This window comes from Capsicum annuum, chromosome 5 (genome assembly GCF_002878395.1).
Source record: "Capsicum annuum cultivar UCD-10X-F1 chromosome 5, UCD10Xv1.1, whole genome shotgun sequence".
Lineage (NCBI taxonomy): Eukaryota > Viridiplantae > Streptophyta > Magnoliopsida > Solanales > Solanaceae > Capsicum > Capsicum annuum.
The window spans coordinates 25,530,497-25,545,496 of record NC_061115.1 but is presented as its reverse complement, the minus strand read 5'-3'; the positions used below and the strand labels follow the sequence as shown (position 1 = coordinate 25,545,496).

The 15,000-nt window shown below is 32.7% G+C and overlaps 2 protein-coding genes across 5 annotated transcripts in view; both read right to left on the bottom strand.

Moving 5' to 3' along the window:
- The window catches only part of LOC124898450 (G-type lectin S-receptor-like serine/threonine-protein kinase At1g11330), a 4,617-nt gene extending 3,803 nt beyond the window's left edge, over nt 1-814 (bottom strand). The window contains exon 1 of the mRNA XM_047412097.1: nt 644-814. Within this exon, the coding sequence (XP_047268053.1) occupies nt 644-814 (171 nt within the window). The remainder of the gene's footprint in view (nt 1-643) is intronic.
- Nucleotides 815-1,284: 470 nt separating this feature from the next.
- On the bottom strand, nt 1,285-7,147 carry LOC107870464 (pentatricopeptide repeat-containing protein At1g03100, mitochondrial). 4 transcript variants are annotated; one of them, XM_016717000.2, is made up of 3 exons: nt 6,978-7,061; nt 4,497-4,574; nt 1,285-4,147 (listed from the first exon to the last, which is right to left on the bottom strand). In XM_016717000.2, exon 3 carries the CDS (start codon nt 4,103-4,105, stop codon nt 1,775-1,777), a length of 2,331 nt encoding a protein of 776 aa, XP_016572486.1. In that variant the 5' UTR covers nt 4,106-4,147; nt 4,497-4,574; nt 6,978-7,061; the 3' UTR covers nt 1,285-1,774. The 4 variants fall into 4 exon arrangements, with proteins under 4 accessions (XP_016572486.1, XP_047268899.1, XP_016572485.1 ...); XM_047412943.1 differs by having other exon boundaries at nt 4,497-4,581; nt 6,978-7,059; XM_016716999.2 differs by lacking the exon at nt 4,497-4,574 and having other exon boundaries at nt 6,978-7,147.
- Between the last annotated feature and the right edge of the window lie 7,853 nt (nt 7,148-15,000).

Genomic DNA, 15,000 nt, shown 5'->3' with positions numbered 1-15,000 from the left:
CTTGTCTTTCAATGTTATACAACATTCATTATCATCAAAGTCTAATGAATGAAACCCTAAAAGGTTCTATTTATAGATATTACAAAAATAGTGTGAAATGTCCATAATACCCTTCAAGGGTGAGGTGCCCATCAAATGCAAGAAGTGGGCTGATTTTGGTGTGTTTAGGCCCTCCTTTACACTTCACTTGTGCAATTCCTTGGACGGATTTATTACGCACTCAGTTCACGTCCATCCTCGTGGTCGTACTTGTATCATATATTGTACAATCATATTAAACAAAAATGACAAAGTTACAAAAGTAATACGTTACACCAATCTAACACCTAAGAGTCCATACCAAATTCAACCTACAACAATCAACTATAGTTAACTACTCCTTAGAACATAACATGTATGGGAGGATAAGTTTAACTAGACTAGAGAATCCCTCAAAGCTACAATGATGCACAAATCTTGCACACTAATTAGCAGACACCAAATTTCACTTCAATGTTCAACCATTTCACTTCACAATAACTTCTCTAGGGCAATCATGTTTCGAATCAGCTTACCTGCATAAAACCATAAATCAAAGGAAACCTTACATATATTTGATAGGATTATAAACAATTCTGACAGGGTTTAAAACTTAGAAACATACCAAAGGTCGGCGAAAAATGATCAACTCCAGCTGGAGATCTGCTAGATATATTGCAGGAGGCCTTCCTGATTCAGCCCGGTTGTCTCTAGCCAAGGCAGCTCTTTCTTCCATCTTTTTGCAATGATCTCTCATCTTTGATTTGAGGAATGGCAAAAAGCGATTCAACCCCATAGACCCATGGAGAAATAAGCAGAAAGCAATAGAAAGATAAACAAGATGTAGACAAGTGAATGAGGACGGGATGATTATCAGCAGGAAGTTTACACGTTAAAAGTGTAAGGCTCAAAGTTTTCTAATCTTTCAGTCTTCTCTAACATTCTCATAATATAATTTATTCAAAGTCACCAGAATCAGTACACTGGTTCAAAATAGAAGCTGTGGTAGATATTTTTGTGTAGTAAGCAGCAGTATTGAGGTTCGAGAGAATTCTCTTTTACCTGTCAGTATTAGTGCCTGCATAATCATCTGCCTGAAATACTTCAGTTCAGCAGTTTCGCAATATGTTGAAGGTTCCCTTAAAAGGGTCAAGATGAGTAGCAGCTCTTTCAGGGTGCTATTTGGTACACCACTTTAGCAGAATGCTAAACCCTTATTTTGGACGTTGCACAAGAAAGGCATTTAAGGTGTTAAGTCATTCAATAGAAGATTAATGCATCCATGCATTAAATGGATCAATTTCTTATTGTAAAGAAAAATAAATGCTTCACTCTGAACGTCAGGTCAAAATCAATCCAGACCACAAAATAAACAGATGAACTTTAGGCACGACTTTACTCATAATTGACACCATGTTGAGGAACAAAGCAGTATTATAAGCAATGGAGACTGATCTTCAAAATCAGCCATCACTAATACGTTTTCCTTAAAAGCACGCACATAGAAAGCATGATGCATCTCACCGATAAGACTTATTTTGCAAGGCAGTTATGATGATAAGAAACTGAATGATCAGAAATTAATAAGAATGAAATCCACAGAGATGTCTTGATCTGCTAGCATCAAGTGATGGGTCGGAAAATTGGGATCACCATGGAGATCCAGTCATTTTGCTGTCAGCCCATTTAAGAACTATCAGAGTAACAAGTTCCAATATTGAAGGGTAATGTACTTGAGGCTATAGACGATAAATCTTCAACATAACCCAGCCCATCTCTTAAAGTTCAACGCTGCCTCTCTCTTTTTCATCTGGGATTCTGACTGAAATTTTGGAGACTTCCCCTTGTAGAGTGTTTTGTGGTATTTTAAGAAGAGGGCGCGATATTTGTACTTGTCAATAAACATATTACCTTTCTCCATCATCTCTACAACTTCATTTGCTCGAACAAAAAAACCACCTCTAACAAATGTATAAAGTACAGCATCTAACAGTTCCTGATCAAACTTCATTCCATAAGAAAAAGCAATAGACTTCATTTCACCCCATAGTTCCGTCACCTCGACATATTTTCCACCAATGGTGGCATAACCTGTGACCAGAGAATGAAATGTTTGTGCATTTGGAGCATGGCCCAAACTCCTCATCTTCTTAAAAGCCTTTTCAGCATCTTGCATCAACCTCTTTTTGCAGAAAAAGTGAATTACATTATTCCAATCATGAACTCCATAATCTACTTTTTTCCCTTCCTTGATTTCATGCAAAAGTGTCACCATTAAACTAGCTTCACCTCCTTCTGCAGACCCTTTCACCAATTTCTCAAATTCTTGATGACCAGCTCTTGGTATCTTGGCCTCTTTCATCTCCTTGAACAGGTGAAGGGCCCCTTGAGAGTCCTTCTGTATCACCTTGGACTGGATCAATACTTCATAACAGCTTGCATCTATCTGAATCCCAGCTCTACGAGCATCTCTAAGCAGTGATGCAACTTCCCCTGCTCGATTCTCTTTACAGTATGCTTTCAAAAGAGATGTATAAACAGAAGAACCTGTTCTAACACCAGCCAATCGCATTTCATCCAGAAGGTCATGTGCCTGATCTAACCATCCGAGTGAAATACAAGAGTTTATCACATGAACCAAGGCAGAATCATCAACTGAAACTGGAGAATCTTCTTTCGCTGCTTTAATTAGAAATTCCGCAAGATCTTTTGTTCTTCCAACTTCTAAGAAAGCCTTTACCAATTTAACATATAATTTCTCAGTAGGCTGGAGAATACCATGTTCAGTTGTAATAAATTCAATTTGTTTCTGCAACTTTATTACCAAGACATCAAGTAAGTTTTTAGCAATGGTCTGCAGTTCTGAAAACTTTCTGTCCCTACAGAGGTCTTCGTATGATACCCAATTTTCTGATCCATCTGGCTTTCGATGATGTGCATCCTCGGTGAGAACATTTGAACGCAATGTATCGCCACTTCTAGAAGCTTCTAGGAGCAAACTAGCTGTACCAAGAGAATTTTTAGCTTTCTCTGCCTTGCGAAGCATTTCTAGAACCATGTGGGATGTAGATTCAAGATCTCCAAATTTCAGATAGCATGAAAGCAAACAATTATAGAACTGACGAAATTGCATCTCCGTCACATTAGGGGCCTCTTCCATGTCTCTCTTAAGCTTATTGAACTCCTCCCTTCGACCATTCTTCTCATAAATATGAGCCATTATGATTAGTAAAGTAGCATCAGCTTTCAAGTTGATTCGAGGCATCATGTCAAGGAGCTGCTCTGCTTTTCTAGTAGTTCCAAACAGAAGACATCCCACTAAAGCAATGTTAAAACATGTAGCATTAGGCTTCATGGAAAGCAGAGATTCATTGCTCTTTTTACGGGGATCAACTCTTCCATCCTGGAACAAGTAACCTATTTCAAGAACCAATTCAACAGCAAGGTATGCTCCAGTAGAGGTTTGTGACATATAAGCAAGGATTGCAGACCAAGCACTCACAGGTGGATACCTCTCTGTTTCCACAAGCTTCCTTACAAGAGTAGATGCGGGAATAGGTGATCCACATTTGGCAAAAGCTAAAGAGAGATATATAAGAGTATTTCTCTCAAGCAAGTCATGCTTGCTCTCCTCAAATGCCTGTTCAATCATGCCATAAGCGCTCTCCAGCCGTCCAAGATCTGAGCTTTCAGCAAAAGCTGCTACAAGTTTATTAACAATAGTTTTTCTAGGAAACCCTGCCATTTGTATGTGTCGCACATACAAAGCCCATGCATCGTCCAATTTATTTTCATCAATCACATTTTCTAACTCCTCGGACATTTTACCAATGTCTTGAGCCTGGACAAGGATTGTCCCAGCAATGGTAGAAAAAGGAGCAGTCTGAGCAAACGCAGTGCGGTCAACTCTACTCTGAATCCCAATGTTGCCCCAAAAGAAGCCAACTGACCGATTGACAATCTCATTACTCCAACCAGACTGAATTGCTTGTCTGAAAACTATCGAAGCCCCATTAACAGGAAAAATCCGAAGCAAGGAACAAGGCCAGGCTGTTAAACCCAAGTTCAACTTCCGGAGACTGATCATTTTCTCCCAGTAGCATTCCTAGATCTTCATTTCATGTTGAATCTTGGTTGACAAAAGAATTAAAAAAGTATTAGAGATTAAATTATCAATTTCTATTTTGTTAAAAAATAATTTCCATTCTCTGAAATGCTAAACATAACTCAAGAGTGCATGACTTATTTAGATGTTAGACATATTTTGAATTCATGGAATTCAGATGATGCAGTTTGAGAAGGGCAGAAATTGAAGTTGGCTGCATGAGGGATCGAAAGGATTTCCTAAGTGAGTTGACATATAATGTTTCAATTTAAGTTGCTAAAACTTGCAATATAATGATAATTTTGCATCTTTTATATCATTAGTTCTTTTGTTATCTATTTATATAAAAAAGATATCAGTATTAAAATCATACAAATTCGAGTTGATTTCAAGTGGACTCGGAGCTCGGCAATCCCAATTCATAGTTCATGTTCTGTCATTAAGAAGCATGCTGAAAGCTTGCAACAAAATGGTTAATATTAGACTTTTTATAGCCTAATTCTTGTTTTCCTTTATTCATTATGAAGATTTCAGAGTAATTAACATGGGAAGTAAATAAGAAAGCAGAATTAGGTTGTAAAAATCATAAAGAAGTATCAAAATCATTTCTTTATGCATTGATAGTAGTCACTAAGCATGGCAACCCCAATTTCGAATTAGTGTTTTACTATTAAAAGCAGCCTCTCTGCTTTGTCTGAGGTAGTGGTATGGACAGCATAACATTTTACCCTCCCCAAACCTCACTTTGTGGGAATACACTGGGTATGTTGTTGTTGTACTATTAAAAGCAGGCTGAAAACATGCAATATAGTGACAGAGATTACACCTTTATGGCCTTATACTCCTTTTTCACTTCCCTTTCTTTTAGGAATATCTCAGAACACTAACTAGCATCACTACTTGGATGGCCATCCAAGTTATGGAAATTACAGAATACACAATAAAATCACTTTTGTTTCTTTATAACAACAACATCACTCATGTTTTGCCAATTATCGCACAAAATAACTCATAGTGGTAAAATACTTCCTCTCACCAAAAAGCTCTCTCTCATTATCCCACAAAATCACTCCTGCAGATCAGCTTACTAATCTCAACTATCGATTCCAATCTAAAGGATGAAAGGAAGATATCTACTCCAAGTCAAACTGAACATGAATCATGGAACAGTGATTAACCGAAGAACTCATGTCACATGCATTTCCTCCAGCTACAACCCCCTCGCATCAAAGACAAACTTTTGGGGGGTTTAAAGCTACAGTATGAAAATAAGTTGGGTCTTAAACAACTGCGCAATGGAATATGCAGACAGCCAATCGCATAATTTAAAGCTAGATAGAAAGAATAGCGACATTAAACAGAATCAGCAATCAACCCAATACCAGCATTCACAATAGCTCAGTGTTTCTGTATCGGACAAGCAACTCAGACTTACACAGGCGTCCGTAAGATAAGAACTTGAAATGGAAAAAAGAAAGAGACAAAGCAAAAGAAATCAAGAACTCACAACCTAGTAATGAAATGACAGTATAGTCTGGCTGACAGCAATCCGAAGAACGTAGCTCAAGAAACAAAAGCATACACCAAACAGAAAAATAGCACAACTTTTTCCCCAGTATCATTAGCCACTCCAATAATAAAGCACTAAACAATGAGAGAAATTGCTTTTAAGGGAGAAAAGGAAAAGAGTTAATGGTCAAAAATACACCGAAAGTATCCTGATTTTTTGAACTTTATGCCTGAACTATATGGTGTGCCTTGAATTAAAAGGTACAAACAAGTTTCCCAATTAAGTGAGGGTCCTTCAAGTTTTAAAAATTAGGTAAAAGGGACAATTTTTTTCCAGTTTTTTTTAAACATTTTCGCTCCAACAACTTTGCACAGTTGTTGAGTTGTTCGACAACTTTGCAAAGTTGTTCAACAATTGTTCAAAGTTGTTCGCCAACTTATAACTGTTGAGACAACTAATGCAGTTGTCGAACAACTGTCCCAATTATTTAAGCGACTTTATCTTTTTAACTTAATAATATTGTGGGACCACTTGTCCCTTTTTTTTTTAATTAAAGACTTGAAAGGGTCTTTCAACTCATTTTTCTCTAGTGTCTAAGTGAACTATCACCAACTATTTATCAAATGACTCAAAACACAACTAAACTGTCAGTTGTTCCTTTTTCCTACTTGAAATATCACCATAGTTCATGTGTGTTTTGGGAACAATTTACAGTTGAGGTGGTCGTGGTACCCAAGGTTGTGGCCTAGTGGTCAATGACGTGGGTTGAGCAACATAAGGTCTCAAGTTCAATTCCCAATTCCAGTATAGAAAAAAATACTAGGTGATTCTTCCCATTTGTTGTAGCCTTGGTGGACTACCTCTTGCTGGTGGAAAGTGTCGGGTATCCCGGGAAGTAGTCGAGGTACATACAAGCTGGTCGAACACCACGGCTATCAAAAACATAATTAATAGTTGACGAGTGTTTTGATAAATAATTGATGATAATTCAAGTTGGAACTCAAAAAATCGGGATAGTTTTAGGTACATTTACACTTCACTCGAAAAAAAATGATCATTTTTGGGGATAACAGAGTGATTTTATTGTTATAAAAGAACTGATTTTTAGTGAGTAATTTTCATAACTTGGATTGACCATAAAAGTAATTAACTGTAATAAAAATGCATTTTAATTAGAAGAAAAAGAAAATCAGAAATTGAACTGAAAACCAACAATATAATGAGTAAAAATTGCACCTTTTATGGCATCTTTTTTCTTTTATAATTTTCTATGTTCATAATACTGATTAGCACTTCATTGAAAAGAAAAAAAGATTAGCCCAAAAAGATAAAAAAGGAACTCACAGTTGGATTTTTTATTTGCTCAGAGAGAAGTAAAGTTGGGTGGAGAAGGAAAGCGTTGCGTAACTGTGGGCAGAAGAAAAAGAAGATTGTTGACATAAACTAATGTTGGGCCTCTTCAAAAAGAACTATTTCGGGCCAAAAATCAATGTAAGACAGCAAAGAACTATTTCGGGCCAAAAATCAATGTAAGACAGCAAGGAGTAGGCTCTATTACGAGAAATAATCCATCTATTAAGTGTGGTATTAATTAATATTATATTTGATAGAATTTTGAATCAATATATTATTAATATCATGTATTAGTTACACATCCTACATGGTATTATAGATGTATTACTAATACATTACATATGATGTTATTAGCAATTCATGGATTTTAATATCATGAGATTAGTATGTATAAAGGCAAGAATATCCCTCAAATTCTTTTAAATATTTTTTTATTTTCTTAATTTTATTTTTTATATTTGTACTAATAAATTTGTTCAAATAAATTAGTTTACAAATTTTATTATTATCTACAAAAAAGTCCTCAAATTTCTTTAATTTTTTTCTAAATCTTTTTCAATTTATTCAATAGGAGTAACTTTTTTTCAATTTATCAAAATAATAATATCCCTCCAAATAATTTTAGTTATAAAAAAAAACTACTCCATTAATATTGAGATTATTTTTTATGTAGTGTTTGGTTTGATATATTGAAAACAATATGTATTGTTATATTTTAAAAAGAATATTATTTGTTTACAAAAATACCCTTTGAGTACATATTATAACTTTGTGTATTTTCTTTACAAAACTTTATTATTCTTTTTTTAAAATAAAAAAATAAAAATATAACTAATTATTTACTTTGGAATTTTAAGATTCAATCATTCACTTATATATCTATTTTTTTTGTTATCATTTCTTTATTTGTTCATTATTTTTTTGTTGTTTTCACTTTGTGATGTTCTTACGTTTGAAGGAGATACGTGTAACTTTTGAATGAGACAATAGAATTATGATTAACATAAATTTGTGTTCCGTAGAGTGTTAAAGCAAAGTAGAAAAATTGTATATTTATGAATATCTTATTTACAAAATTAAAGCTTGTATGCAATCATGCAATTTATTTTTGAATTTTGACCAATAAGTATTTTTTAAGTTAATGGAGTAGTTTTTTCACGACTAAAATTATTTGGAGGGATATTATTATCTTGATAAATTGAAAATAAATAACTCACATTGAATAAATTGAAAAGATTTAGAAAAAAAATTAAAGAAATTTGAGGGCGTTTTTATATTGACACATATTTATCCATGGATTACTAATCCCACCAAATTGGATGTATTAGTTATACACCCCTATAATACCATGTATGGTGTATAACCAATTCATGTATTAATTATACATAGCTTCAAAATTGCTACCAAATAATGTATTAAGTAATCCCATCATTTAATCCATGGATTATGAAAATAATTCACCCTACCAAACGGGTCTTTAATACATGGAATAGTATTAATTAAGGGTCACTTGCAATTTTTTTTGCAGGAAATTAGATACAGGAAGTTGCATATCATAGACCCAAATATGGGTGGCTTTAGATATTGGCAAAATGACCTTATGGACCCTCCTACTATGTCAGTTTTATAAGTTGGACACTTCTACTTACATGTTTATCATCTGAACCCTTAAACCCATCAAAAAGCAACATTTCGCACCCTTTGACCGTTGACCTTGCCTATGTGGCAAGGTCATGGTGACTAGGACAAAGAAAGTACCACTCGCCTAGGGTTGGGAGTGAGGATCAATTTTTGCCCAATTTTATATTAAAATAATTACAAAAATAAAAATAATATTAAAATTTTAAAAATAAAATAAAAAGGGTCCTTTTTTTCACTCCATCTTTTTAAATTTAATTTTTAAAATTTTTTTAAAATAATTTAAAATATATTTTTAAAAATTTAAAAATAATTTAAAACAATTTTTAAAATTTAAAAAAAAATTAAAAAGGATCCTTCTTTTCCCTCCATTTTTTTTAAATTTAAAAATATTTTGACAAATTTAAAAATAATTTAAAAATATTTTTAAAAATTAAAAAATAATTTTAAAAATATTTTTTTCCCTCCCCACCCCATCCCAACCCGTCCCCACCTCACCCCCAGCCCCCTACCCTACCCTAACACCCGTCCAGCCCTTCCCCACCCCCACACAGCCCGTCCCTACCCCCATAACCTACCCAGCCCCATCCCACCCCACCCCCAGCCCCTCCACCCCACCCCAACCCCATACCTACCCCAACACCTCACCAGCCCCGTCCAGCCCCTCCCCATCCCATCCCCACACCCCTCCCATCCCCATCCCCACCCCATCCCTAGCCCCTATACCCCACCCCAACACTCTTCCAGCCCCCCCTCTCCCACACGTTCACTTTTTATTTTTTATTTTAATTTTTCCTCTCAATTCAATTCGTTTTTTAATTAAAATTTAAATTTAAAATTTTTTTATTTTTTGGGGGATTAAAATTTAAATTGAAAGTGAGTGATTGTGAATATTAAAAAAAATTAGTGAATTTCGCTTGAAAAAAATTAAACTTTTTGTAAATTTGTTAAAAATATTCAAATATAAAAATAAAAAATTTATTATGTTTGTATATATGAATTTATAGTTAAAAATTTAAATTAGTTGGAGAAGAATTTTAATTATTTGGAATGAATTTGATGTTTAATTTGTGAGTAAAATTAAAAACACGATTATTCAAATTTTTCTACAATTTATAAATTTTTCTTATTTAATTAAATTAATTTTAATATTTAATTTGTTATGTATCATTTTAAAAATGACTTGGAATTTAATGTAATATTTTTTTTAAATGATGTGGCAGATGACGTGGCAGACATGTCAGGCGTGACAGACGTGACAGACATGTCAGGCGTTGCAGACGTGACAGCTGATGTGGCAGCTGACGTAAGGGAGAGTGTGTTACACTCACCAAAAAAAGGGTTTAAAATGTTGCTTTTTAGTGGGTTCAGGGGTTCAGATAACAAACATGTAATTAGAAGTGTCCAACTTACCAATCGACATAGTACAGGTGTCCAGAAGGGCATTTTACCTTAGATATTTGATCCCAATAAGAAATGTCTTTAAAGAATAATCTTCTTTACTTTTTAAGTATAGTACAAGTACCATTTACCCCTCTACACCTCAAATATATTTTTAAAACTTTCCATACTTATTTGTCTCTCAAATTTTATTTTTTATTATTTTCACTTTTTATATTTTCCTTTAATTTATTATTCCATTTTTTAAAATTATTTTCACTTTTTTATTTTTTTCTTTAACTTTATTATTTTCACATTTTATTTTTTTCATTAATTTTATTTTCATGTTTTAATTCATTTTGTCTCAACCTTTATTTTTTTATCTTTTTCCTTTTTTCTTAAGCATTATCTACTTTTTCTCTTTTGCTTTTTTTGAATTCATTTGTCTTTAACCTTTATTTATCTTTTATTTTTGTTTTTTATCAGTTCTCTTTTTTCTCCTCATTTTTCTCAATCTTTATTTTTATTTTTTCCTCTCATTTTTTATTTTCTCAATTTTTTTAATTCTTCACTTTTTTCTTAATCTTTATTTTTTTTACCTTTTTTTCTCACTTTTTTTTTTAAAAAAATTTCTCTATTTTGTTTGATCTTTTTTTTTTCAGTTCTCTTTTTTTCCTTCATTTTTTTCAAACTCTATTTTTATTTTTTCTCTCATTTTTTTTTTCAATTTTTTAATTCTTTGCTTTTTTCTTTCCTTTTTTTTTCTCTATTTTTTTTATTTCTCTATTTTGTTTGATCGTTTTTATTTCTCAACTTCTATTATATTTTGCTAATAAATAAAAAATTGGATAATCCGCAAAGGGATCTTCTTTTTTTGACATCAAAGCAAATTTAAGGGCATGAATTATTGTTACAAAGTTCTTTGAAAGTTCTTGAGATAAGTCGTGTCTCTAAGGTGAGAGTTGTAAAATATCTCATAAATAAAGACATAATGTGGTAATATCAACTCTTGCCCGTGGGGCATAATTTATTATTTAAAAGTCCTTGAGTAAATTCTTGCCTCTAAGACAAGAGTTGTAGAACATTTCATAAATGAAAACATAACGTGGTAGTGTCAACTCTTGCCCGTGGGGCATAATTTATTGTTTGAAAGTCCTTGAGCTAAGTCTTGGCTCTAAGGCAAGAGTTGTAGAACATCCCATAAATGAAGACATAACGTGGTAGTGTCAACTCATGCCCGTGGAGAATAATTTGTAGTTTGAAAGTCATTGAACTAAGCCTTGCTTCTAAGCCAAGAGTTGTAGAATATCTCATAAATGAAGACATAACGTGGTAGTGTCAACTCTTGCCCGTGGGGCATAATTTGTAGTTTGAAAGTCCTTGAGCTAAATCTTACCTCTAAGGCAATAGTTGTAGAACATCTCATAAATGAAAACATAACGTCGTAGAGTCAACACAGGCTCGTAGAGTCAACTCTTGCCTGTGGGGCATAATTTGTAGTTTGAAAGTCCTTGAGCTAATTAAGTCTTGCCTCTAAGACAATATTTGTAGAACATCTTATAAATGAAAATATAACGTGGTAAAGTCAACTCTTGCCTGTGGGGCATAATTTGTAGTTTGAAAGTCCTTGAGCCAAGTCTTACCTCTAAGGTAATAGTTGTAGAACATCTCATAAATGAAAATATAACGTAGTAGAGTTAAATCTTGCCCTTGGGGCATAATTTGTAGTTTGAAAGTCCTTGAGCCAAGTCTTGCTTCTAAGAAAATAGTTATAGAACATCTCATAAATGAAAATATAACGTGGTAGAGTTAACTCTTGCCCGTGGGGAATAATTGTAGTTTGAAAGTCCTTGAGTCAAGTCTTGCCTCTAAGGCAATAGTTGTAGAACATCTCATAAATAAAAACATAATGTGGTGGAACTCTTGCTCGTGGGGCATAATTTGTTGTTTGAAAGTCCTTGAGCTAAGTCTTGTCTCTAAGGCAATAGTTGTAGAACATCTCATAAATGAAAATATAACATGGTAGAGTTAACTTTTGCCCGTAGGGCATAATTTGTTGTTTGAAAGTCCTGGAGCTAAGTCTTGCCTCTAAGGCAATAGTTGTAGAACATCTCATAAATGAAAACATAACTTGGTAGAGTCAACGCTTGCTCGTGGGGCATAATTTATAGTTTGAAAGTCCTTGAGCTAAGTTTTGCCTCTAAGGCAATAGTTGTAGAACATCTCATAAATGAAAACATAACGTAGTAGAGTCAACTCTTGTCTATGGGGCATAATATATTGTTTGAAAGTCCTTGAGCCAAGTCTTGCCTCTAAGACAATAGTTGTAGAATATTTCATAAATGAAAATATAATGTGGTAGAGTCAACTCTTGCTCGTGGGGCATAATTTGTAGTTTGAAAGTCCTTGAACTAAATCTTGCCTTTAAGGTGATAGTTGTAAAACATCTCATAAATAAAAGCATAACGTGGTAGAGTCGACTCTTGCCCATGGGGTATAATTTATTGTTTGAAAGTCCTTGAACTAAGTCTTGCCTCTAAGTTAAGAGTTATAAAACATCTCATAAATCAAAATACAATGTGGTAGTGTCAACTCTTGACCATGAAACATAACTTGTTGTTTAAAAGTCATAAGTCTTGCCACTACAATGTAGTAGTGTCAATTCTTGCCCATGAAATGTAGCTTATTGTTTGAAAGTCGTAGGTCTTGCCTTTATAATGTGATAGTGTGAAGATGTAACTAGAATGAAAGAAATTGAAGAAAAGAACAAAAATTATAAAAATTTGCGAAAAAACAAGAAAATGAAGAAAAATATTAAAAAAATAAAAATCAAAGAAAATGTAGAAGTTGAGAGAGAATAGGAAAAAAAATAAAGGTTGATAAAAAAAAAGAAAGATTAAATAAGAATAAAGGTCGAGAAAAATTTAAAAAGAAAAAATTAAATAAAAATCAAAGAAAAATAAAAAAAAGTTTTTTTTTTTAAATAAAAATAGACGTTTAAAGGTGTAAAGAAAAAAATTAAAGGTTGAGAGAAACTAAAAAGAACACAAAAAAGAGGAGAGAAAAAATAAAAATAAAAAATAATATAAAAGAAAAAAGAAAAAAAAAGTTGAAAGGAAAAAAGTAAAGGTTGAGAAAATAAAAAATAAGAAGAGAAAAGAAAAATAAAAATTAAAGTAAAATTACAAAAATAAAAAAAATAAAAGTTGAAAGATATAAATATGGAGTTGTTATCCATTGTGAGGATTATTTATTTAATTTACTCAGTTGATCAGGGACAGTTTTGTCCATAAAAATTTAGTTAATAGGTAAAGGCTATTTTAAGGAAGTTTCTTTTATTTGGGACTAAAATTTGAAAGCCACCCTAATTTAGGTCTATTTTTGAGATTCACCCGGTTAGGTAGGATGACCAAAAAGTGGGTGAATTTTAATTTTTGACCTCCATAAGAAAGGTCTTTAAACACTAGTCTTTTTTCTTTTCTATATATAGTACAAGTAAATTTTTGTTCTTCTAAGTATTTTTAAACTTTTCATTCTCATTTGTCTCTCAACTTTTTCTTTATTTTTTAAATTTTTTTAACCTTAACTTTTATATTATTTTTCTATTTTAATTCATTTGTCTCAACTTTTATTTTTCTTTTACTTTTATTTTTCTAATTTTTCTTTTTTTTTTAAACATTACTTATTTCTTCATTTCTCTCTCTTTTTTAATTCATTGGTCTCAATATTTATTTTTGTATTTTTTTTTATCATTTTTCATTTTTCATTTTTCATTTTTCTCAAACTTTATTTTTATTTTTTTCTTCTCATGTTTGTTTTTCTCAATATTTTTTTTACTTTTTTATTGTTATTTATTCTTCTCTTTTTTCTTAACCTTTATTTTTTCTTGTCTTTTTTTCTCAATTTTTTTTATTTCTCTATTTTGTTTGTTCTCTTTTTTTTTTCTCAATTTCTATTAAATTTTGCTGATAAATAAAAAGTTGGATAATCTGCAAATGGGGTCTTTTTTTTTTTTACATCAAATCAAATTTAAGGGCATGACTTGTTGTTCAGAAGTCCTTTGGGATAGTCTTGCCTCTAAGACAAAAATTATAGAATAACTCATAAATCAAGACATAATATGTTAGTGGCACGTCTTGCTTGTGGAGTATAACTCGTTGTTTGAAAATCCTTGAGTTAAGTCTTGCTTCCAAGACAAGAGTTATAGAATATCTCATAAGTCAAGAAACAATGCGGTAGTGTCAACAGTTGTCCATTGGGCGTAACTTGATCTTTTGGGAGGTTCTTAGGCTAAGTCTTGTCTTAGAGGAAAGACTAATAGAGCATCGCATAAATTAAGACGCCATATGATAGTGTCAACTCTTGTCCATGGGACGTACCTTGTCGGCTAAGTCTTGCCTGTAAGGCAAGAGTTATAAAATATCTCATAAATCAAGACACGATGTCGTAGTGTCAACTCTTGCCCATGAGGAGTAACTTACTGTTTGAAAGTCCTTGGACTAATTCGTACCTCTAAGGCAAGAGTTATAGAACATCTCATAAATCAAGACGTAATGCGGTAGTGTCAACTCTTACTCATGAAGCATAACTTGTTGTTTGAAAGTCCTTAATTTATAAAATATATCATAAATTAAGACGCAATGTGATAGGGTCAAATCTTGTCCATGGAGCGTAACTTGTTGTTTAAAAGTCCATGGGCTAAGTCTTGCCTCTAAGACAAGAGTTATAGAACATCTCATAAATCAAAACATAATGTGATAGTGTCAACTCTTACCTATGGGGCATAACTTGTTGTTTGAAAGTCCTTGGGTTAAGTCTTGCCTCTAAGTCAAGTGTTATAGAGTATCTCATAAATCAAAACACAATGTGGTAAAGTCAACTCTTGCCCACAGTGCACAACTTATTGCTTGAAATCCTTTGATCTAAGTCTTGTCTCTAAGGGAAGAGTTATAAAGCATCTCATAAATCAATACATAATATGGTGGTGTCACTCTTG

What these genes read in the sequence shown, in the direction of transcription:
- LOC107870464 (XM_016716999.2), bottom strand. Translation starts at nt 4,105, where the DNA reads ATGATCAGTCTCCGGAAGTTGAACTTGGGTTTAACAGCCTGGCCTTGT.